The 23,295-nt window shown below is 33.4% G+C and overlaps 1 protein-coding gene across 1 annotated transcript; it reads left to right on the top strand.

Moving 5' to 3' along the window:
- Positions 1-20,561: 20,561 nt before the first annotated feature.
- On the top strand, positions 20,562-22,246 carry LOC107815562 (uncharacterized). Its single transcript, XM_016641172.2, has 3 exons — positions 20,562-20,787; positions 20,957-21,086; positions 21,504-22,246. The coding sequence occupies exons 1-3, from the start codon at positions 20,655-20,657 to the stop codon at positions 22,063-22,065; spliced, it is 825 nt and encodes a 274-aa protein (XP_016496658.2). The 5' UTR covers positions 20,562-20,654; the 3' UTR covers positions 22,066-22,246.
- Positions 22,247-23,295: the final 1,049 nt, after the last annotated feature.

Here is a 23,295-nt window from a genome sequence, read left to right as displayed (position 1 = left end):
GATACAGTATTACCTAATACATTTATACTTAGTGCATAGTATATAGCGATACAGTATTACCTAATACACTTATACTTAGTGCATAGTATAGCGTAAGTACATATATTATATATATATAAGCTATATTCGATACAGTATTACCTAATACACTTATACTTAGTGCATAGTATAGCGTAAGTACATATATTATATATATAAGCTATATTCGATACAGTATTACCTAATACACTTATACTTAGTGCATAGTATAGCGTAAGTACATATATTATATATATAAGCTATATTCGATACAGTATTACCTAATACACTTATACTTAGTGCATAGTATAGCGTAAGTACATATATTATATATATAAGCTGTATTCGATATAGTATTACCTAATACACTTATACTTAGTGCATAGTATAGCGTAAGTACATATATTATATATATAAGCTGTATTCGATACAGTATTACCTAATACACTTATACTTAGTGCATAGTATAGCGTAAGTACATATATTATATATATAAGCTGTATTCGATACAGTATTACCTAATACACTTATACTTAGTGCATAGTATAGCGTAAGTACATATATTATATATATAAGCTGTATTCGATACAGTATTACCTAATACACTTATACTTAGTGCATAGTATATAGCGTAAGTACATATATTATATATATATATATATAAGCTATATTCGATACAGTATTACCTAATACACTTATACTTAGTGCATAGTATAGCGTAAGTACATATTATATATATATATATATATATATAAGCTATATTCGATACAGTATTACCTAATACACTTATACTTAGTGCATAGTATAGCGTAAGTACATATATTATATATATAAGCTATATTCGATACAGTATTACTTAATACACTTATACTTAGTGCATAGTATATAGCGTAAGTATATATATATTATATATATAGACACACACGCCCGCTTCGTAGTACTATTCATCCCTTGTATTACAAAAGTGTTAACGACTTACATTTATATTATTTACATAGTAAATACAAAAGTGAATTTTTAATTTTGACCATATAGAGACCAACTTTGGTCGCTAACTGTAAATGAATTTAATTTAGCGACCAAAGTTGGTCACTAACAGTACATGAATTTAATTTAGCGACCAAATTTGGTCACTAAATTTTAATCAGATTTATTTATATTTTATATAATATTTAAATTAATAATAAAAATTGTTAAACGTTAGAACTGGGTCCCACATTGGCGACCAACGTTGGTCTCTATTTCATTAAGCGACCAACTTTGGTCGCTAGCTTTTGAATTATATTTATTTATATTTTAAAAAAATTTTAAAATAAATATATATTTATTAAAATATTATAACTGGGTCCCATGTTAGCGACCAATGTTGGTCGCTATCAACTTATCCTTCAATTAGCGACCAACGTTGGTCGCAAGTTTTAAATTATATATATTTATATTTTATAAGTTTTATAAAATAATAATAAAATTATTAACAAATTTAATGTGGGTCCCACTTTAGCGACCAATATTGGTCGCTAATCTCTGTATATATTTGACCAAGCAAGTCTGACCAGTCCAGTCAACAATTTGACTAAATTTGCGGTCAAATAGCGACCAACTTTGGTCACTAAAGTATTTCAAATATTTTTTTTATTATTTTCGGCAGTTTGGCAACCAACTTTGGTCGCTTTTCTTGACAGACCAAATTTGGTCGCTAATTTTTGGTCGCTTTTTACAGGAATTCTAGTAGTATTTTCATAGGGGTTGATTTTATCGATTATTCTTCCATTTCACTCACATGATCCAAGAAAGCATTTCGTTGTCGGAAGGAAGAATCTGCCACATCATTTGATATTTGGATGAATTGTTCTTCTTAATTACATTTATTGACATTTTTCATATTTATTGTTCATCATTCATTCTTCATTTATTCTCCAAAGTGCACATTTAATGATGGAATATACGACTCTGAACACTAGGTAAACGTCATCACTTAAACTCTTAGCTAGATCTAAAACTTATTATACTTGACCAACATTCACCTTTACCTCAGTTATCTTTTAATTAGTTTAATAAAGAGTACTATATTTTTTGGTCAAACATATGGCAGTTTTAGAGAGGCAGACATTGATAGCCTTGATATTGTTTTTTTAAATGCAAGTTATAAAATCATATTTTCCATAAAAGATCAACATTCCTTCCTTTTTCTCATTTGAAATTTAATAAGAAGTAGCATATTTGGAATTTTGGACCACTTTTATCAAGAGGTTTTCAACGTTATTTATTTACGATTTGGACACATGTATATGTTAATGCAAAATAGATATAAATGTCTCTAGCGCCAGCGCTAGGTACAAGTTTGGGCCATTTTGATGAGAAAATCCAAATTATTATTACAAATTAATTAGGAATGTTATATTCTTTGTAAAACATGTCAATTTTATGATTGTCCTACATAGGATAACAAAAATGAGCGTGAAGATTTTATATATTAAAAAGACTGTGTTTTTAGTTTTATAAAGTTAGGCTTCCTTAAGAAGCGGCTAAGTGAATTTGCTACATACAATGATTTTATTATATCTCGACTGAACTTAAAAATTTTGTATTTTTCTAAACGTTATACAAGCAATATCATACCTCTTTAAGGAGAATTGTTCTTCAATTCTGCCGAGGCGAAGTGCACAAACAGTCGAATTTGGACCGCAATTTAAAGAATAGTTAAAAATTTAAAATTTAGCTATCTCAAAATCAAACTTAGGACCGAATCGTAGATACGAATTTTTAATGCAATTTAAATTCAGGTCACAGAGAGCAGGCTCTCATAGTTTAAACTTCAGACCTTCGAGTACGAATTTAGGCTCTCACGGTTCAAAATCTCAAACTTGAAGGCTTGAAAAAGAAGCAGCAGCAAAAGCAGTTAGAAATTTGCCAAAACTAGCTAACTTTTACCTTTTTAATAATTGAATAGTATATTTTAAATAGGGAGTACTAAAAGTGGCTACGTTGTGCAATTTCTATAAAACTACCTTTCTTTTCTTTTAACCGCTGATTACCACTGATATGCGAGTGATTTGGACGAATTCTGGTTATAAACTTCCACGCGAATGGCAGAGTATCAGCGCACATGTTGGATTGCTTGTGGACGGTTGTACAGCAAATTTATACTCTCCCGTCCACAGCAAGTAATTTTCTTTTGGCTATTTTTGTTTAACCAAAAAGTTAAACTTCGGTCAAAGCTTTAATTTAGAAGAATTCGAGTTGCTAATAATCAGAAATGAATAAGGAAAATTATTTTGCTAACAATAAGATAGACAGAAGAAAACAAAGTAAATCAGTATATTAAGATGATTTCTCGTGTCCTTACAAATGACCAGTTTTCTCCTTTTTATAGATATCTCCAAGATATACGTTTTGCCTTTGTCATAATCATGCCATTATAGACAATTAAAGGTATTAAATGTTATGTTACATAATCATTGTAATTTAATACAGATTCTCTAATGTTTTTAGTATTTAATGCTTATTAAATACTGTATCTGTACTCTCTTGTGATGTCAGATTCATTCTCCGTAATTTGTGGATCTAAATAGGTATGAGCGTCGAGTCTTTTGAGTAACTGCATGCGCCTCTACTTGTACCTATGCTCGTATTTGTTGCAACTCGTGCCTCTTTGCTAATCATCATTCTTTGACCAGCCTTCGTGTCATGACATGTCATCTTTCAATCACTTCAATATATATAAACTCAATCTTTCCCTATACAGATAGTCCTCCCACTTGCCATTTATTCATCAATTGAATATTTGGGAAGTGGATTTTAAAGCGGGAATATTTGCCGCCATTAATGTTATTATGGAATCGACGCTTCAATTGTCACTTCCATTTAATGCTTATTACACGTTGCATCTTTTTATTGGTTCTGCAACTTTGCAGCGCTTTCTAAGGCTCTTTCATAGCTTCACCAATTACGAAGCGGCAGTTCTCATTATGTCCTTTCCATCATTGCACATTTTCCTTTGACGGTTGCTTCTTAGTATAAATATAGTTTTCACCTTTGTCTTTCTCACATAAAGTTCTCTGAATATTCAATTCTTGTTTACTTCTTCCTCGTACTATCATGTCCTCATCAAACCCTAACCTTAGGAGCAGAAGAGGAGGTAGACTTCGTAATTTAGGGTCTTCATCCATACGTGGTTCTCCTCTTCCTTCATCTAGTTCCAGTCCTTCTTTTAGAACCAGAGGTTCTTTTTCTCAAAAATCTTCTTCTAGAGGTAAGGAACCCTCTAAACCTCTTCGTGAACCTTCAGTAGAGGAAATAGTTCTTGCGGAACTATCTTTCTACAATGATAGAGAATCTCTTAGAAACCAAGTGTCCTCTTTGGATCGTGCTGATATCTATCCAACTCAGATCACTGAGGGTTTGATTTCTTTAGTTCGTAAAGACTGTCATTGGAGTCATGACTTCCCTATCATAATTCCCAATGCGAATCAAAGAATCACCTCTTCTTTAATTGGGTTTTTTTTGTTTATACATACCCTTTCACATTAGGTTTCAAACCTGCTATTGACCCTGTTATCTTTGAATTCTGTCATTTTTTTTGACATTTATTTAGGTCAAATTAGTCATATAGTGTGGAGAGTTGTTTCCTGTTTGAGGCATTTGACTAACATGGTCGGTATGCCTTTCACTTTTGCCTATTTAATTCACCTTTACTCTCCCAGACTCTTTTGCCAAAGTGTTTTTACTTTAGTAGCAAGGAGCAAAAGAGTTTTGGTCAGTCCAGAAGATGACAGAGACTGTGGCTGGTATGCCAGGTTTGTTGCAGCCCCCACTGTTGGTTTAGTAGGTGATGAAAATGTTCCCTTCCCTCAGAAGTGGAATTTTGCACGTGAGTTTTCTTTTTAATAACTTTCTCGTACCTTTTTTCTTCAATTTTGATGATCATTATCTTAATTTTCTCCTTTTTTTCTAGCAACCATGGGAATTGTTGATTAAATTCCCAATTTCCGTGGTTAGGTAGGAAAATTATTGTATACAACCCCAATGGAGGGTAGATCTTGGAAATCTCTCTCCCAACGATTTGTTTGGAAAGTGAAAACTCATGGTAAGAGAGTTCTTTTTTTATTGCTTTTTCCAGATCTTATTTTAATCCTTCTTTTTATCAGGATTTGTCGTTCGAGGTATTAGTGCTAAAGCGTTCGTAGCTTTTTGAATTTCTTTGGAAAGGGCCCAAGAGATAATTTTGGGTTCTTCATCGAAAAGAAAAGTTGTTGTTGACCAAGACTCTGAGGAAGAAGAAGATGGGGGTTCTTTGGTAAAAAGGCCACGAGCTCGTAGATGAATTATTTCTGATGATGAAGCATATTCCCCTCATTCTATTCCTCTTACCGAGTCTGTTGAAGCCCCAGTGATGATTCCCGATGATGTTGTTCCCGCTGTTGCTCATGATTCAGTTGAGCAACATTTTAGCTGCGGGTTTGGAAGTGAAAATTTAGATCCGATTTCTGATGAAGCACCCCCTGTTTCTTTTTCTACTCCCGTTTCTATGACACCTCATTTGCCAGTCGTGGCTGTTACTGTTCCTCCCCAAGATGTTTTGATTGCTTCTATAGTTCCTCCTTCGACTACTCCTCCTTCAACTGTTCATTACATTGAGGTTGGTTCCTCAAGTAGAAGTGAAGCCATAAGGCAAGTTACCATTGAAGTTCGTGCTGAGGGCAGCCTTTTGAGGAAATTAGGTCGAGCTGACGTGTGGTTGAAGCCATTAATTGGTCCAGTTGAAACAGCTAAACTTGATGTCCACAGTTCCTTGACTTTGATGAATGATATAGTGTATGCTTCTTTAAAGGTATCCCTTTTTTCCAAACTTTACTTTATCTTTTTTCTATTTTCAGTGTTCTCATCTCCCCCCCCCCCTCCTTCTTATTTTTTAGGTCAACCTAATTGGCACAGAGATGATGAAGAGGGTTTCTCTCTCAGAGAAATTAGCGCGTGACTACCAAGTGGAGGCAGATAATTGGAAGGAACAGTTTGAAAGTCTTCAAATCGACATGGAAATATTAGAAGAAGGTAAATGTACCTTAGAGCAGCAGGTAAGGGCTTTGACTTTAGTGTTGGTGGTTGAAAAGGCTTCATCAAATCAAGCATGTAAAGAAAAGAATCGTCTCAAAACCTCTTTTTCTGAGCAACTCTCCAAGGCAAGTGAAGAGATCAGAGAGTTGAAAGCTCTCTTAGATAAGAAAGAAGCATATGCTAGTGAACTCGTGCAGACTCTGACTCAAACTCAAGAAGACCTCTGAGTATCTTCTGATAAAGTTTACTCCTTAGAAAATTCTCACGCTTCTCTTCAAACTTCTTATGAATCTGCCTTGGCTGAAAATGAGAAACTAAAAATGAAATTGCTGACTGGGAAAGAGATTACGAGATTCTTGAAGATAAAACTGTCATTGAAGTGAGTTGGGCATTTTTAAATTCTCGCCATGATACCCTTGTTAAAGTTAGCCAGGAGAATTTCAACTTGAAATCTGAGTTAGCCAAGATCAAAGAGATTATTGAGAAGACTAAACAGAACCAAGATTTTTCTTCTCTCGTGGCTGAAGCTTCTGGAAATGTTGAAGATTATACGGGTATCCCCACTCCTTCAAGTCAAGTTGAGACTGCTGCTATTGATGACCCTGCTTCAGTTCCTTCAACTTTTCAGTGAAAAGTTTATGATGTTTGACTTCCTTTGTTTTTTTTTTCTTTTTGGTGGTATGTGATTGTAACCCTTGGTCTTTTTAAAGGTTTGCTGAAAATATTAAGTCCTCAGACCTTTCATGGGGAAACTTTTGATTTATGACTAAGTTCATACTTAGTCTATACTTTTTAATATTAAGAAGTTTCCGTTGTTGTTCGAACTTTTGTTTTGTTTATTCTTGCCTTTATCTTTAAGGACTTACTGAATAACTTGCATTTTTTATTTTTCAAAAATGCTTCTTTTTTTTTACTTCATGAATACTTGAATTAATCATGAATTTTATAAAAGAGGGCCCTTTTATATTCGACACTTAATGAAGAAGATGTATCAACTTCATAATGGTGTTAATGTACGATAAAAGAAATAGGAATACACATGTTTTTTGGAATAACTTCGACAAGTTTTTATTTGAACTTTGTCAAGTTTAAATAACACTTTACATGTATTTAAACTAATTCTATAACTTTCTCGTAACTGTTTTCCTTACAACAGATTTCAAAAAAGAAAATGAATACAAGGTTTTTACTTATAACCCGTTTTAGTACACTGCCTTTACCCTAACTATGATAAGGTTTTTCTTTGGCCTTAGCTCGTAACTTTGCTCTACACTTGACTCACTTAATGAGTAAACTTCTCAGGCTCGAACTTTGATTATTTCCCAATCGTCTTTGCCTTATTTATACACATGTCTATGTATATTATATATTCCCCCAAGTGTTTGAGCTTTGAAGTATGAAGTCTCGAGCACTTGATTGTTCCTCTCATTTGGTCCTTTCCCTAAAAAGGAAAAACACACAGGACTCGGAGGTACGATTATAGATGAAGACTGCTTAACTCGTCTGAATATCTATCAGAACAGTTGTAACCCTAGACCGAGAATTTTAATTTATTCCATTTGCCTTGCAGGTCGTGATTCACCATTTAGTACGGGCTAGCTTTTTGCCTATCATCTAAAATCGTTAGTAAAATTTTAACAATTCAAAAATAAAATTTTAAAATATGGATACCTGACCGTGGGTATTCCTTAGAAATAGTATCTCTTCAGGTGAACGGCATTCCAGTGTGAAGGTAGTATCTTGCCATTCATCGTTTCCAGCTCGTATGCTCCTTTTCTTGCGATACCATGAATCCTGTAGGGTCCTTCCCAAGCTGGACTCAATTTTCCCACATTAGCTGCCTTCGTAGATTGAAAAACTCTTTTGAGCACGAAGTCCCCAATCTTGAAGTATCTTAGACGCGCTTTTCGATTGTATTATCGTTCCATGACCTGCTTTTGTGCTGCCATTCTTATTAATGCAGCTTCCCTTTTTCCTTCAAGTAGATCAAGGTTTATGCGCATTTCTTCGTCATTGGATTCTTCTGACACTTGTGTAAACCTCGTGCTTGGCTCTCTTATCTCAACTGGAATTAAGGCTTCAGCTCCATAAACCAATAAGAATGGTGTTTGTCCCGTACTTGTTTTTGTTGTTGTGCGGTATGCCCACAAAATACCAGGTAGCAACTCTAGCCAATTACCTTTGGATTCCTCCAAATGCTTCTTTAAATTGTTGATAATGACTTTGTTTGTTGACTCAGCTTGTCCATTACCCACCAGATGATAAAGTGTGGATGTAATCCTTTTGATCTGCCAACTTTGAAAAAACTCTGTGATTTGTGCGCCTATAAATTGAGGATCATTATCACACACGATTTCCTTTGGCACACCGAATATGATATTTCGCCAAATGAAATCTCTAAGTTCTTTTTCTCTCACCTATTTGAATGCTCTTGCTTCCACCCATTTAGTAAAATAGTCAGTGTGTACAAGCAAGAATTTTACCTGTCCTTTTGCTTGTGGTAGTGGACCCACGATATCCATCCCCCATTTCATAAATGGCCACGGTGCAATGACCGGATGTAACAACTTCGCAGGTTTATGCATGTCATTACCGTATCTTTGGCATTTATCATATTTAGCCACGATTTTTTCCGCTTCTTCTTCCATTTTAGGCCAATAATAGCCCGTCCTAATTATGGTTCTTACCAATGATCTTCCTCCAGCGTGATTCCCACAATGCCCCTCATGTATTTCTCTCATTACATATTTCGTTTGTGAAGGCCCGAGGCACCTTGCTAAGGGACCACCAAACATTTTTCGATATAGATTGTCTTGCTTTTAACAATATCGAGCAGCTTTTTTCGAAGCGCGTGAGCTTTTTTCTTGTCTTCAGGGATGATTCCATACTGCAAAAAAGCAACAATTTCATTCCTCCAATCCCAGGTTAAGTTATTAAAATTTACCTCTTTTTTGTCTAGATAGAGTACTGAATGAAACAAATGAATTCCGGAGGCATTTTCATTGCTTGCCACGTCTGCTGCAGATGCAAGATTGGCTAGGGCATCCGCCTCGACATTTTCATCTCTTGGTATTGCATAACTTTTCAGGTTTGGAATTGCCTGATCAGATCTCGTACCTTCTCTAAGTACTGTTGCATCCGTGCTTCCCTGGCCGTATAAGTCCCCAGCATTTGATTAATTACGAGCTGCGAATCGCTTTTGATTACAATCTGATTAATGCCGAGTTCTCGTGCTAGTTCTAAACTTGCAATAACAGCTTCATACTCTGCCTCATTGTTAGTTATAGAATGACATTTAATGGCTTGTCGAATTGTTTCACCCGTAGATGGTAACAAAACAATTCCTAAGCCTGCACCATTCACATTAGATGAACCATCAGTAAATAAGGTCCAAATTCCCGGATTAGATCCGTTGAACACCTGTAATTATTTTTCTGCTTCCAATTGCATTACTTGGCTAAAATCAACCACAAAATCTACTAACACTTGAGATTTTATCGCGGTTCTAGGCTGGTATGTGATGTCATATTCACTTGATTTTATAGCCCATTTGGCTAACCTACCTGACAACTCATGCTTGTGTAATATATTGCATAATAGATAAGCAGTTACTACAGCAATAGGGTAACATTGAAAATAAGGCCTTAATTTTCTAGATGCCATGATTAGTGCAAGTGCAAGCTTTTCTAGTAAGGCCTTAATTTTTTAGATGTCATGATTGATCCTACAGTAGCATCAATTAGTTGATCTATATGTGGTAACGGAAAAGAATCTTTAGTACAAGCTTTGTTAAGGTCTGTGTAATCTACACAAACTCGCCATTTACCATTCTTTTTCGATACCACAACAATATTGGCTAACCAATTAGGATACTTTACCTCGCGGATAGACCCAATTTTTAGTAATTTTTGGACCTCATCTTGAATCACCTGATTTTTGAAAGTTCCTTTCTTTCTCTTCTTTTGTTTGACACGCAGATATGATGGGTCTTCATTTAATTTGTGAGTCATTACCTCCGGTGGTATACCTGTCACATCAGAATAGGACCAAGCAAAACAATCCATGTTAGTTTTTAAAAATTCAATCAACTTACCTTTCATTTCCTGGCTTAGATTGGCCCCTACGTAGACTTTCCTTTCAGACCATTGTGTGGATAACACTACAGCCTCCAGTTCTTCAATTGTTGTTTTGATATTTTCGTTTTCCTCTGGTTCTTGAATGGCATCCGGCCTTGAGTACACATCTGTTCACCCTTGTTCGGTTGAGGTTTGTGTTGTGGTACCCTCAACTGGATTCTGTAACTGCTATTTTTCTTCGTTTCTCGTACTTGAATCTGCTACAGAGTTTATGCTCCTGGATGTCTGTTGATCCCCACGGATTTGACATATTCCTCATGGTGATGGAAATTTAATTACTTGGTGTAAGGTCGACAGAACGAGATCCATCTCGTGGATCCATGGTAGCCCGAGAATCATATTGTAAGTCATCTCCATATCTACCACCTGAAACTTTGTATCTTTGACAATGCCTTCTGCGAATGTAGTAAGTATTACCTCCCCTTTCGTCACGATGCTGGAATTGTCAAATCCAAACAAATTATGCGCCTTTGGTATTAATTTATCTTCAGCTTGCATCTCCGTAGTACTCTTAGCAAAATAATGTTCACGGAACTACCTGTATCAATCAAAACTCGTTTCACACTAGTATCATGTACAAGTAAAGATATTACCAGTGCATTGTTATGTGGAGATAATATGCCATCCACATCTGCATCATCAAACATAATACTTTCTTCCTCTAAAACATGTCGCACCCGCTTCCCGTGGGTAATTGTGACATTGGAGACTTTATTGGCTACTGTGTACGTCACACCATTGATGTCTTCACCTCCGCTTATAACATTAACAGTCCTTTTGGGAGAAACTGGTTTAGGGGGCTCCTGCTTATTCTTCATGTATGCTTGCTTACCTTTCTCACTAAATAATTCGGTGAGATACCCTTGTTTTAATAGGTGATCAACTTCGCCTTGTAGCAACCTACAATTTGTCGTTTTATGACCATGATCGTTGTGGAATTCGCATCAGTGATCACGATTGCGCCTGTTTGGATTCGATTTCATTTCTTTTGACCATCGCACCTTGTCACCCATGCTTCTTAAAACAGCTATGAGCTCGGAAGTGCTCACATTAAAATTATAATCGCCGAATCTTGCCTTCAAGTTTCTATCATCATCCCGCGACTCTCGCGTGTTTCGATCATTCCCAAATCTTGATGATGAGCCCGACGCTTTATTCCTCGATCTATGATCGTACCTTGAATTGTACTATTTTGATCGTGAATTTTTCCCGCTGGGCCCATATATGGTTCGTACCTGTTTTTACCGGACCTTTTTTCGGTTTCCGCCCGTCTCGAACTTACCTTTTCCTCTTTTTGAGATCGTGAGATAATATCCTCTTCTATCCTTAGCTTCGTACTATACTTGTTGTAAACGTCATTCCACGTTGTTTCTGGGAATTCATGAAGACTTTCCTTGAGTCTCTTCGTTGCTTCTGAGCTTTTTTCATTCAAATTACTAGTGAAGACTATAGCTGCCCAATTGTCAGGTACACGCAGTAACGTCATTCTATCACGTTGGAACCTATCCATGAACTCTCTAAGCAACTCTGAGTCCCCTTGCTTGACTTTGAAAATATCTTCCATTCTTTGTTCGACTTTTTGAACTCCTGAATGTGCTTTGATAAATGAATATGCAAGCTCGTCAAAAGAATTTATGGAATTTTCGGGTAAAAGAGAATACCATGTTAATGTTCCCTTAGTGAGTGTTCACCAAATTTTTTGACCAATACTGATTCAATTTCTTGTTTAGTCAAGTCGTTGCCTTTTACGCCTGTTGTGAATGCAGTCATGTGGTCTCGTAGATTAGTTATTCCATCGTATTTTGAAATATCGGGCATTTTGAATTTCTTTGGAATTGGGAGGGGAGCAGCACTTGGCTTCCAAGGTTGTTGTGAATATTATTCATATCTATCCCTTTGATTACGGGCGGTACCCCAGGTATTTGCTCTATGCGATCACTTTACTCCTTGAGCTGTTTCTGCAATATTAGTACTAAATTTTGTAAACCAGAATTGACTAAGTTACCTGGTTCTCCTTCTCGTGACTCGCTGGGGATTCCACCACTGCCTGAATTAGCAAGCCCAGAACGAAGGTTCTCCAAAGTGTTGTTATTTTGAGTGGGTGTTGGTAGTGCAACAGGTAACTGGCTGACAAAGGCCTCAAGAGCTTTATTGACCTGTTGAGCGATTAGCTTTTGCAAAGCTTCATTGATAGCTTCATCATTTTCAAATTGAGCCTTTCCATTTGAATGAGATCCATCAGGAGTGCCTTCTCGAGACCGCCGATGGGAGCTTTGGGGAGAATTGGGGTGTGATCATCCTGTGGATTCCCTGGAGTTGATGATTTCTTTGGTTTCCTTGGTTTCCTTGGGTGTTATCATTAATGTTTGACATGGTTGATGCAACAAAAAAGGTTAGGCTAAGAAAGAATAGATTATCAGATTCCAGGTAACGGAACCAATTTGTTTAACCAAAAAGTTGAACTTCGGTCAAAGCTTTAATTTAGAAGAACTCAGGTTACTGATAATCAGAAATGAATAAGGGAAACTGATTTTGCTAACAATAAGATAGACAGAAGAAAATAAAGTAAACCAGTATATTAAGATGATTTCTCGTGTCCTTACAAATGACCAGTTTTCTCCTTTTTATAGCTATCTCCAAGATATACGTTTTGCCTTTGTCATAATCAGGCCATTATAGATAATTAAAGGCATTAAATATTATGTTACACAATCATTGTAATTTAATACAGATTCTCTAACATTTTTAGTATTTAATGCTTATTAAATACTGTATATGTACTCTCTTGTGTTGTCAGATTCATTCTCCTTAATTTGCGGATCTAAATAAGTATGAGCGTTGAGTCTTTTGAGTAACTGCTCGCTCCTCTACGTGTGCCTCTGCTCGTATCTGTTGCAACTCGTGCCTCTTTGCTAATCATCATTTTTTGACTAGCCTTCGTGTCATGACATGTCATCTTTCAATCACTTCAATATATATAAACTCAATTTTTCCCTATACAATTTTCACATAGAATAAGAAATTTACTTTTTAACATTAATTAGCAATAAAATTTACCTTATTAATCTTTACTATTTATTCACATAAAAACTTCTAACACATGCTCCAACACTATTTATACCAACGCAAATGTAGGAAAAAATAATTAATTCATTCTTGAAATCTGGAAAAATCAGATATTTTGGACCACACAAAAAAGGCCAAAATTTACTTATTGTGGACCGGAGGGAGTACTATATTTTTTTAATTTTGAAAATTATAGTAAATATTTAACTTTTAACTTCCCATTTTAGTACTCTTAATGATATCATTTACATTCACACAAATTTTTATGGCTTATTGTAGACCTAAATCAAAAATCTTTTTTTATTTTTAAATTACTCGGTCAAACACCATCATATATATTAGTACGTGGGAATACTATTTATTACTTCACTAGTAACTAGTAACACAATTATTTTATGTAGTTTTTATTATTAAAAATTTGAAGTCATGCAACTACTCATTAAATTTTTGATGTAATAATAACTTTCCAGTCACTGTTTTATAGTCTGTTTGGTCAAACTTCTAAAATTAATTTATTTTGAGAAGTGTTTTTCTCAAAAGTACTTTTTTAAAAAGTGTTTTTGGTGAGAAGCAATTTGTGTTTGGCTAATTAGTTTGAAAAGCACTTTTGAGCAGTAATTAGTGTTTGGCCAAGCTTTTGAAAACTGCTTCTAAGTGTATTTTTCTCAAAAGTGCTTCTCAGAAAAGCGCTTTTGAAGAGAAATTACTTTTTTCTGTTTCTATAAAACTGTATCTGCTTCTTTTCAAAAACACTTTTCCCCTTCTTAAAGGTTGACCAAACACCTCAATTTTTGGCCAAAAACACCTTTGGCCCAAAAAAACTTGACCAAACAGGTTATTAATATGGTTAAATTTTACCTTACCCTTTGGGTTTAGGGTAGGGAAACGATACCTTCCCCAAGCTAGTGATGGACCCCGGCCTTAAGTTATGAGTTTGGCAAAATTAAGTAATTTTTATCCAAACTTTATATATGTGTTAAAAAATCACTGAATAAGTAGAAAAATTAAATTTGAAATTCAACTACTAGTATTTGAGATCACTATCATGAAATCCAGAATTATAAAGTCCAAATCCTGAATTGTCTCAGATCAAATATCATGAATTTTTTTTGTCAAGAGTAAATGCGGCAACAAGAAATTGATAATTGGTTGCCATCAATTCGTGCAATAATCCTTTTGTCGCAATCACTTCGCTAACTATCTACGGCGGTGGCGTAAACCAGCTCTTAATTAAGTTGCTTAACTAACATTATCAGCAAACTAAATAATGATTTAATTAAAACTCAGCTAATTAGAACGGAGAGTGAAGTGAAAAAAAATTATGGTTAAGGAAGTCGACGACGCGACAGTTTTTATGTTTCACAACGTTTTTAAAAGTGATTTGACTAATAAGACTCCACCGTCCAAATTACTATATTGTTTTAGCCATCCAAATTATATTGTTTTAGCATTCGACTCATCTTCATAATTATCCATCTGACTTAAATAATTAGTAGTGCTATGCTTTAAGGATTTTTCGTCTCTAAAATATATGGAAAACACTTGTCAAATTATGAAGGTTAAGTGGGTGTTTGGACATAAGAATTGTAAAATTTCGGAAAAAAGTGAAAAAATTTTTTAACTAAAAATAGTATTTAAAAATTAGAGTTGTGTTTGGACATGAATATAAATTGGAGTTGTTTTTAAATTTTTGTGAGTGATTTAAAGTGAAAAATTTTGGAAAACAACTTTTCGGAGTTTTTCAAATTTCCTAAATGCAACTTTAAGTGAATTTTGAAACTTTCATGGACAAACACTGATCCGAAATAAAGTGAAAATTTTTCGAAAAGAAAAAGTGAAAATTTTCGTATGGCCAAACGAGCGCCTAAGAAAATATTAATTAGAATGAGTTTGGGACTATTTTACCCTAGTTTATGTCTTAAGATATAACATTTCTTAATTGAACTTCTAAAATAACATATAATTTGGCATCTATTTTAAAAATCACGACAGATAATTTGAGATGCAAGGAGTACTAACATATATTTATAATTAAGGAGTTAAGTGTTCTGATAATAGTAGTGAAATTAATACTCTCACTGTCCAATTTATGCAATAATTTTTTGTTAGCATAAAGTTTAAGGGAAAAAAAATTGGAACTTATTGTCTGTGACAAAACATAGACATTTGTAGGTTAAAAATTATTTCATTAAAGGTAAAAATAAATAATTTAAAGTTATAATAATTCTAAATATAAAAATGCGCATCATTCTTTCCATGCAAACTAAAAAGAAAAGAATATCACAATAATTTATTTTTTTGTAAATATTCTGTTCTATTTGTATCGCACTGTTTCATTACTAAATAATTTGTCTTTGAAAAGAATTCAAGACCTTTCAAACTTAAGAATTCTTTAGAGCGCACATTCAAATTCTTATTTCATTATATTTTGTAATAATTATGCAAAAATATAAGTTGATTAATTTCATAATTCTAAAGGAACAAACGAATATACTTTATGAAATACTTACTCCTACATTTTGTCAGAAAAAGTACAGCAAGATCAATTGGTAGAGTACTATATACGAATATATATTTGCCATTTGTGTGGAGTAAAATTTATTACACTAGAAAACAATAATAATGGTACTCGATTGAGATAACATAAGTATAAAAACGAAACTTTGGGGTGTGGCGAACGGAGGATTTTTGGTGTAAATAAAGAAGTGGGCTCTGCCGACTATTTATTGATTTTGATCCTAACTAGTCGCGGCTTCCCATTACCTTATAGTTGTCATTTCTTCTACCCGATTTTCGTACGAGTCATAAATTACACATAATTTAATATTATATGCAACTCTAATGATGACTAAAGTAAAAATTTCATAATATTAGGTTGAATTAACCTATAATAACAGATAATTTTGTGTACGGATAAAATCAGGGGTAAAGTTATCCCCGATTCCCCAATGAGAGAACGAAGGGGAAGCGCGGTTCAACATGATTCTAAGCGAGGCCAGGAACCCCTCGTATCGAGACCCAGGGAGAATGAACAATGTATCTAAGATCGAATAAGGTAAAGCGACGTACCCTGGACCAAGTATAGCTTCTGGACCTCGGAAAACGCGGAGAACAGTTATGCATGACGGATAGGGGCCGTAATATGCGCCCTCAACCGGATATTACGGCGCAAATCTCGTTCAGTATCAATTATAGATCAACAATTACCGAAAAAAGAAGATTTTTACCCTTTTAAGATTTGTACTAGGACTGAAATTTTTCTATTATATAAAAGAAAAGTTTTTCTTTAGTCTGACGCATTGTAACACGCAATCCAAAGCAATAAAAGTTGACTTTTGTCTTCTAATTATTGTTCAAGGCATTACTCCTTTGTTCTTTTCTTCACTCGTGATCGAGCTTGAATTGAGAGTCCAATCGAGGACGAGTTTCACTGTTTAATCTAAGATCCGGCTTGGTCATTACATTGCGATTGGTTTGATAGTTTATTTTGTCTTTAATTCATTTACCTGTTATTCTTAATTATTCATATTGAATTAAACCACGTATACCATTTAAATTGCTTATAAATTTAATTGTTACTCATTTTTTGAGTAAACAAATTCTACTGAAGAACGTAGCAAGTTTACTAATAGCCTATTTGGCCAAGCTGGAGAAATCGGCTTATTTTGAGAAATGCTTTTTTTAAAAGTGCTTTTGAAAAAAAGTACTTTTGGAGAGAAGCAGTTTGTGTTTGGCTAATCAGTCTGAAAAGCACTTTTGAGAAATAATTTGTGTTTGGCCAAGCTTTTTAGAAAGTGCTTTTAAGTGTCAAATTACGAATAAGGACATGAATAGATTTACTTAATAATTAATATTATAAGTAAATAAATAATCTCAAAATTTTGTTATTACATGCAATAATTAAAAAATCATTTTATTTAAATAAAATATGAAAATAAAATTAAAAAGTACTTAATTCTTTTAATATAAGTTAAATATATTAAAATCCCTTCAACAAATATAAAAGCATTCACCCCTGAAGTCACTATATATTAGAAAATTTTCCTAAAAATAAGAAGAAATATTTATAACTTAATATCCTAAGTATTAGGTTTAAGGGTTATTTTGGTATATACTATATTTTGTTAAGGGTATTTTAGATAAGAAGAAAAGCCAAAATTGCTTCTGCTTCTGCTTTTGGAAAGAAACTACTTTTTTCTACTTCTCTGAAACTGCTTCTGCTTCTTCCCAAAAGCACTTTTTTCCCCAAATAAGCTTTGCCAAAAAAAAATACTTTTGGGAAATAAAAAAAAAACACTTTTAGCCTCTTGAGAAGTTTGGCCAAACAGGCTATAACTCAATTGAACACAATATTTTTGATACATAATGCGTGTGTGTGGGAGAGCAAACCTAATGAAATCTAAACCTATGATTTAAAAATTGTAATGAGTTCAGCAATAAGAATATAAAGGTTTACTAAAAAATTTAGACCCGCATGTGAAAAACGACATATATCAAGTTTTATATAATAACTTGAAAAATAAAACAACTTACCATTATACATTAATAATATGCAATTCATACATACAACTTATTAGGGATGCCGTCTCTAACTATCGAAAAAGGAGCTACTGTTCTACTTTCGACATAATTCAATAGCTTTGGCTCAAACTTTATATTTGTATTTAAAAAATTAACTTTGTACATATAAATACTTTATCAATAATGAAGTTGTCTTCTAAAATTTGGAATATATAAATACTAAATCCTCACTCCGTTTATGCTACATTTCACTTTAACATCCCCTTTTTTCACTTTAAACTCGTTAGACATTGCGAAATGACTTTTCAGATAAACTTTTGATGTTTAATATTCTGCATTCATATTATTTCCTATGCAGGACACATTAAAATGTGGACCACAAACCAGGCAAATCCTTGTATGTATCACGTGTCCAATAACCCCATCCACACTCGCCCCATCAATAATTTATGTCCGGTGCATTTTTGGGCAAGTTACCTATTCAATCTAAAAATAATTATATTCGCTAACTAAATATATAAAAAATATACCACTGTTCTAATACAAATATTATTGACTGCTTTCACGATTTGAACTCGTAATCCATACATTGATTATGTCTTAAATGTGCATATTATAAATTAATATACAAAACTATACATTTTGCCAGCTTTTTTTTTAGAGCGGCTATATATTTTTTCTCCCCAGGGTGAGCCAGCTTCTTGTTTTTTCACTTACTGTGTAATAATTAAGAGTAACGATTTCATCGTACGAAACTCAAATTATTTCCACACCCCAGCATGTAATAAATACTACTAGTATATTGTAAGAATTTACAAATACTGAATTTCAAGGGAAATATAGTATTATTGAGTAGAGGAGGTATTTTTTCCAAAGGAAACTTATGTCCAAATATAATTTAAAACTTCCACATATTTTTCAGCTTCAAGTCAAATATTACACAGAGAAAAAGTCAAAATTATATTACACGGTCCTCTCCCCTCCATCCATCTTCTTCTTCTTTGTTCTTTCACTCTCCGACTTTTCGTTTTCTTCTTTCTCTTCTACAATTTCAGATTTTTCCTTCTTTTCTTCTAAATCTACGTCCAAAACCCAGAGCTTTAATTTATTTTCTCCCTTTTTTCTTTTAAAATATATTTCACACTACAGAACACTCACTTTCCCTTTTATTGACCTTCATTCATCACATAATTACACTTATCTTCCATTTTTATTTCGTAAAAAAATTAAGCTCATTTGCCATTTTAGTATTCTACTGATTTCAATTTATATCTTTTGAAATATTGGTGGTGAGATGATAACAATACAAAATAACACCTGTAAATATGTGGCATTAAAAAAAGAAGCGATCTTTAAAAACAGAAAGAAAAAATAGCAACAACCCAGTAAAATCTCATCAGTGGGGTCTGAGGAGGGTAGAATGTATGCAGACCTTAACCCTACCTCAGAGAGGATAGAGAGACTATTTCCGGGAGACCCTCGGTTCAGAGACAATAGATCTCTGACAACAAAACCCGAAAGATAATATCAGCAACGTGTGAGACAACAAAGACAGCAGTGTTTTTGGATCAACTCATGCGCTCAAGAGATGGAAAAAAACTATTCTTGCCATGTCAGCCTATTGTGTTTAATTGGCACACTTTTGTTGAGTTTAGCATAGAATTCAATAGATATATACTTTAGTTTAATTGAAGTGTCTAAATAAAAAATGGTACCAATTTTTAATTAGGGCTGTATTTGACCAATTTGAAGACACAGTTTCAAGTAAAATGATAGTTTTTGCTCACAAATACTCGACTTTCACAGAAATATTTCAATATTAATTCAAATATTGTCCATAAGCCTATGTAAACGTCCATTTTTAGTTTTTCAAGTAAAATTTATATTTTTGGAAACTAAATAAATGTGTAAGTCATAAAAATTTATAATTAAAAATATATACTCACTCCTGTTTGTGTATTTTTTTAGTCTGTTTAAAAAATGCATCTTTTTATATTTATTATTAACTCTTTAACTCCAATTTTCACATGACACATTTAAGACCATAAGATTTAAGGACATTTTAGTATATTGTACACATTTTTAGTTTAAGACTACAAAATTAAAAAAAAATTGATATATTCTTAAACTCCATACCCAATCAAATAAATAGAGGACGTAAGAAATTTACCAAAATTGTATTAACAAAATTATATAACTCTTCAAATGATGACATGACATAAGTCGAGTGGCGACCAAGCTAAATCGAATTATAGACAGAACTGAGTCCAAATCGGATTTACTTGTCGTCCGTAAAGCGAAATAATTCTCCTACTAATAATATCATATATCATACATAAAATAAGATAAAGATCTGTGAATACAATATTTTAGTAATTAATTAATTTGTCATGATCAAGACAAACTGAGCCCTACTCTCATTCTATGTGTTTTCTTGAGTGAGGTTGGAGTATCGGATCCAGCATTTTTTGTAGGGGGCGGGCATATGAGCTGACTGTTCAAGCAGTACTTTGATAGGACTATTGATCTTAAGGGATTCAAGTAAAATACATTATTACTTTTAACCTATATACACTTGTGTATTTGAAATTTTTGTGAAGTTAACCGGGTCGATGATCCCTCTCCTCCAAGCATACATCCATCTCTGGTCACAATCGTCAACGCACGAAAGAATCATGCGTTTTTTGAAACGGAATATTACTACAGTACAAACCCTTTTTACAGACCTCCCACAGACTAGTATTAATACCAGTACTACATCGTCATTATTATCAACTTCAAATCCCAAGTGAATAAACAAACTGAGAAAACACAGAAAATAGAGAGAGAAAACATTGAGAGAAAAGTAAAACAGAGAAAATGGGCAGAGCTCCTTGCTGTGAAAAGCTTGGATTAAAGAGAGGTCCGTGGAGCAAAGAGGAAGATGACTTACTCATCAATTACATTAATAAACATGGCCACCCTAATTGGCGTGCACTTCCCAAACTTGCAGGTAAAAACATAAATCAATTTAGTATTTTGTCGTAGTCCTGACTGCATTATTGCCTTTCGTCTTGTCAATCAAGAGGAAGGGCAACAATATTGACGAAGGACAATAATGTAATAATATTTTGTTACTCAGTCAAGTTTAAATCTTGAACATTACATTGTTCTTATTTTAGGTTTGTTAAGGTGCGGAAAAAGTTGTCGTCTCCGATGGACTAATTATTTGCGACCTGATATTAAGAGAGGGAACTTTACTCCTGAAGAGGAAAACACCATTATCAAGTTGCATCAAGTTCTTGGAAATAGGTTCGTATTTATTTTTTCCCCTTATTTTTTGCCCTCAATTTGTCATTTGCAAAGGGTGGTAAGTTAGACAAATGATTGGAGTTGATTTCTTTTTTTTTAGAACATTAATAATGAAAAACAAGCATAGTCAGAAGTGGATCCAAAATTTTAACTTAATAAGCTCAAGATTTTGCGTTTCTTGAAAATATGAGTTTGAAAATTAATATTTTTGGTATTTTAAATTTAATTAAATTTACTCTTAATACTCTAGGTCCGCCCGCCTCTAAGCATAGCATACAAAATAATTCAGTTCAGGACAGGAAGAAAAATCTTAAAACCATCTTAGTTAGTCTTAAATTCAATAATAAACCGACTGCCTGTACAAGTTTTTGCGTACAATAAAAATTGTTTGATTTTAATAGGACAATTATTTTGCAGGTGGTCTGGAATTGCAGCAAGGTTACCAGGACGAACAGATAATGAAATAAAAAACATTTGGCATACTCGTTTGAAGAAGAGAGTGGATGATAAATCTCAACCTCAAGAAACTCAAGATATAAAAGATCAACAAACCATGGAAACGTCAAAATCCGAGGAAAATTTTGAAACACGTTCATCAGAACCCGAAAATTCTAAGGATAATTCTGAAGAAATATCAAGTCCTAAAACAAACTCCCAGATTCAAGAACATCCAAATACTCCGTCGTCAACATTATCTAGTGGAGATTCATGTTCAAACACAACTGCTACGAGTGCGAGTTCTCTTGCTGATGAATCAAGAGATCAAATACTGTTGGACAATTTGCTTGAAGTTGACGACAATTTTTGGTCCGAGGTACTATGGGCACCAGCTGAAACTAATGACTATAATGTTTCAGATTTGTCATTATCTTCATTGGAGGAAAATTACGAGCTTAATTCCAGCTTGAATGATAACTGGTTTTGGGATGATCTTTTTTCAACAGCTAATGAGTTGATGTTAGAATTGCCTGCATTATGAGTCCAAAAAAGAATAAACATAGCTGAGTTTCTTTTTTTCTTTTTCCTTTTTTGTTGTCTTTTTTGGTGTGCAATAATTGAGAGCACGGAAGCTAATTTTCAAAGCTAGTGACCAATAGTTTTGTGACAATAAATTCATGACTAGTTGAATGATCATTGAATGTTAGTCATTACTTTTACAATCTAAAAGGATAATTTATACATTGCATTTTTAAAAATATATGCTACAAAATTGTTGAAAAAATCATGTTATATTCCAATTGTACTCGCTATTTTGTTTCAGAATAGATCAGAAAGCAAATATAAAGGAAGGTTGATAATTTAAACAGTTAAATAATTATTACTTACTATTTTTATTTAAAAATATGTATTTATACATGTATTTGCACCAAGCTATATCTGTTTATCATGATTAATGATAAAAAGGAGGTGATCTGATATAGTTTTCTTATGACATTTTATAAAAGAGAGTACGTGAATACCCTAAAACCACCTTTAAAATATTACGTTTTTGTCATTTACATACTTAAACTATTCGGTGTCTTCAAAATCCTCCTTAACTATATCCCCTATATATTAAACAAAAACCTCGTCGATTTTTTTATAAATATGTAAAGTAACTCTCCAACAGGCGCTTGGGAAATAAAATTATACATAAAAATTGCGCCATGGCCATGTCTAATGGTTAATTAATGTTATCCTCTTTACAAAAATTATTTTTTCTATTTTGCCTCTATTTTCTTTATATTCTAGCTTCTTTTTCATTTTTTTTAAATCTTTCTTCTTCCTTTCTTCTTATGGTTTTTATCTGATTTTTTTTCTCTTGTTTCTTCTAAAATTATCTTTCTTCTTCGTTTAATGTTCTTCTTTCAACACTATTTAGTCCACCAAAGCCCATAATTTTCTACCAAACTCTATCTAACAAAACCCTAAAAAATATTTAATCCAAAATCTCGTATTAAATAGTTTCCAGTGAAAATGAAGGTTAATGGGAAAATCACGATTGAGACTTGTGTAGCCATTATCAGAGGAGATGGAAGAGATATTTTTTTTTACAAATAACCATGTGTTTATCCATTCACCCTCTTTCTTTGATTTTTTTAACCTCCCAAACATTTACCCATTTAATTGTTTTGTATCATTTGTTAAAATTCTTAATTAAATTGATATTTAGATTAGGCTGAGTAAATACATGATTGTATCATACTCACTACTAAAAAATCGATGAGGG

The sequence above is a fragment of the Nicotiana tabacum genome, chromosome 8 (assembly GCF_000715075.1).
Source record: "Nicotiana tabacum cultivar K326 chromosome 8, ASM71507v2, whole genome shotgun sequence".
Taxonomy (NCBI): domain Eukaryota; kingdom Viridiplantae; phylum Streptophyta; class Magnoliopsida; order Solanales; family Solanaceae; genus Nicotiana; species Nicotiana tabacum.
This window is presented reverse-complemented; position numbering and strand designations above follow the sequence as displayed.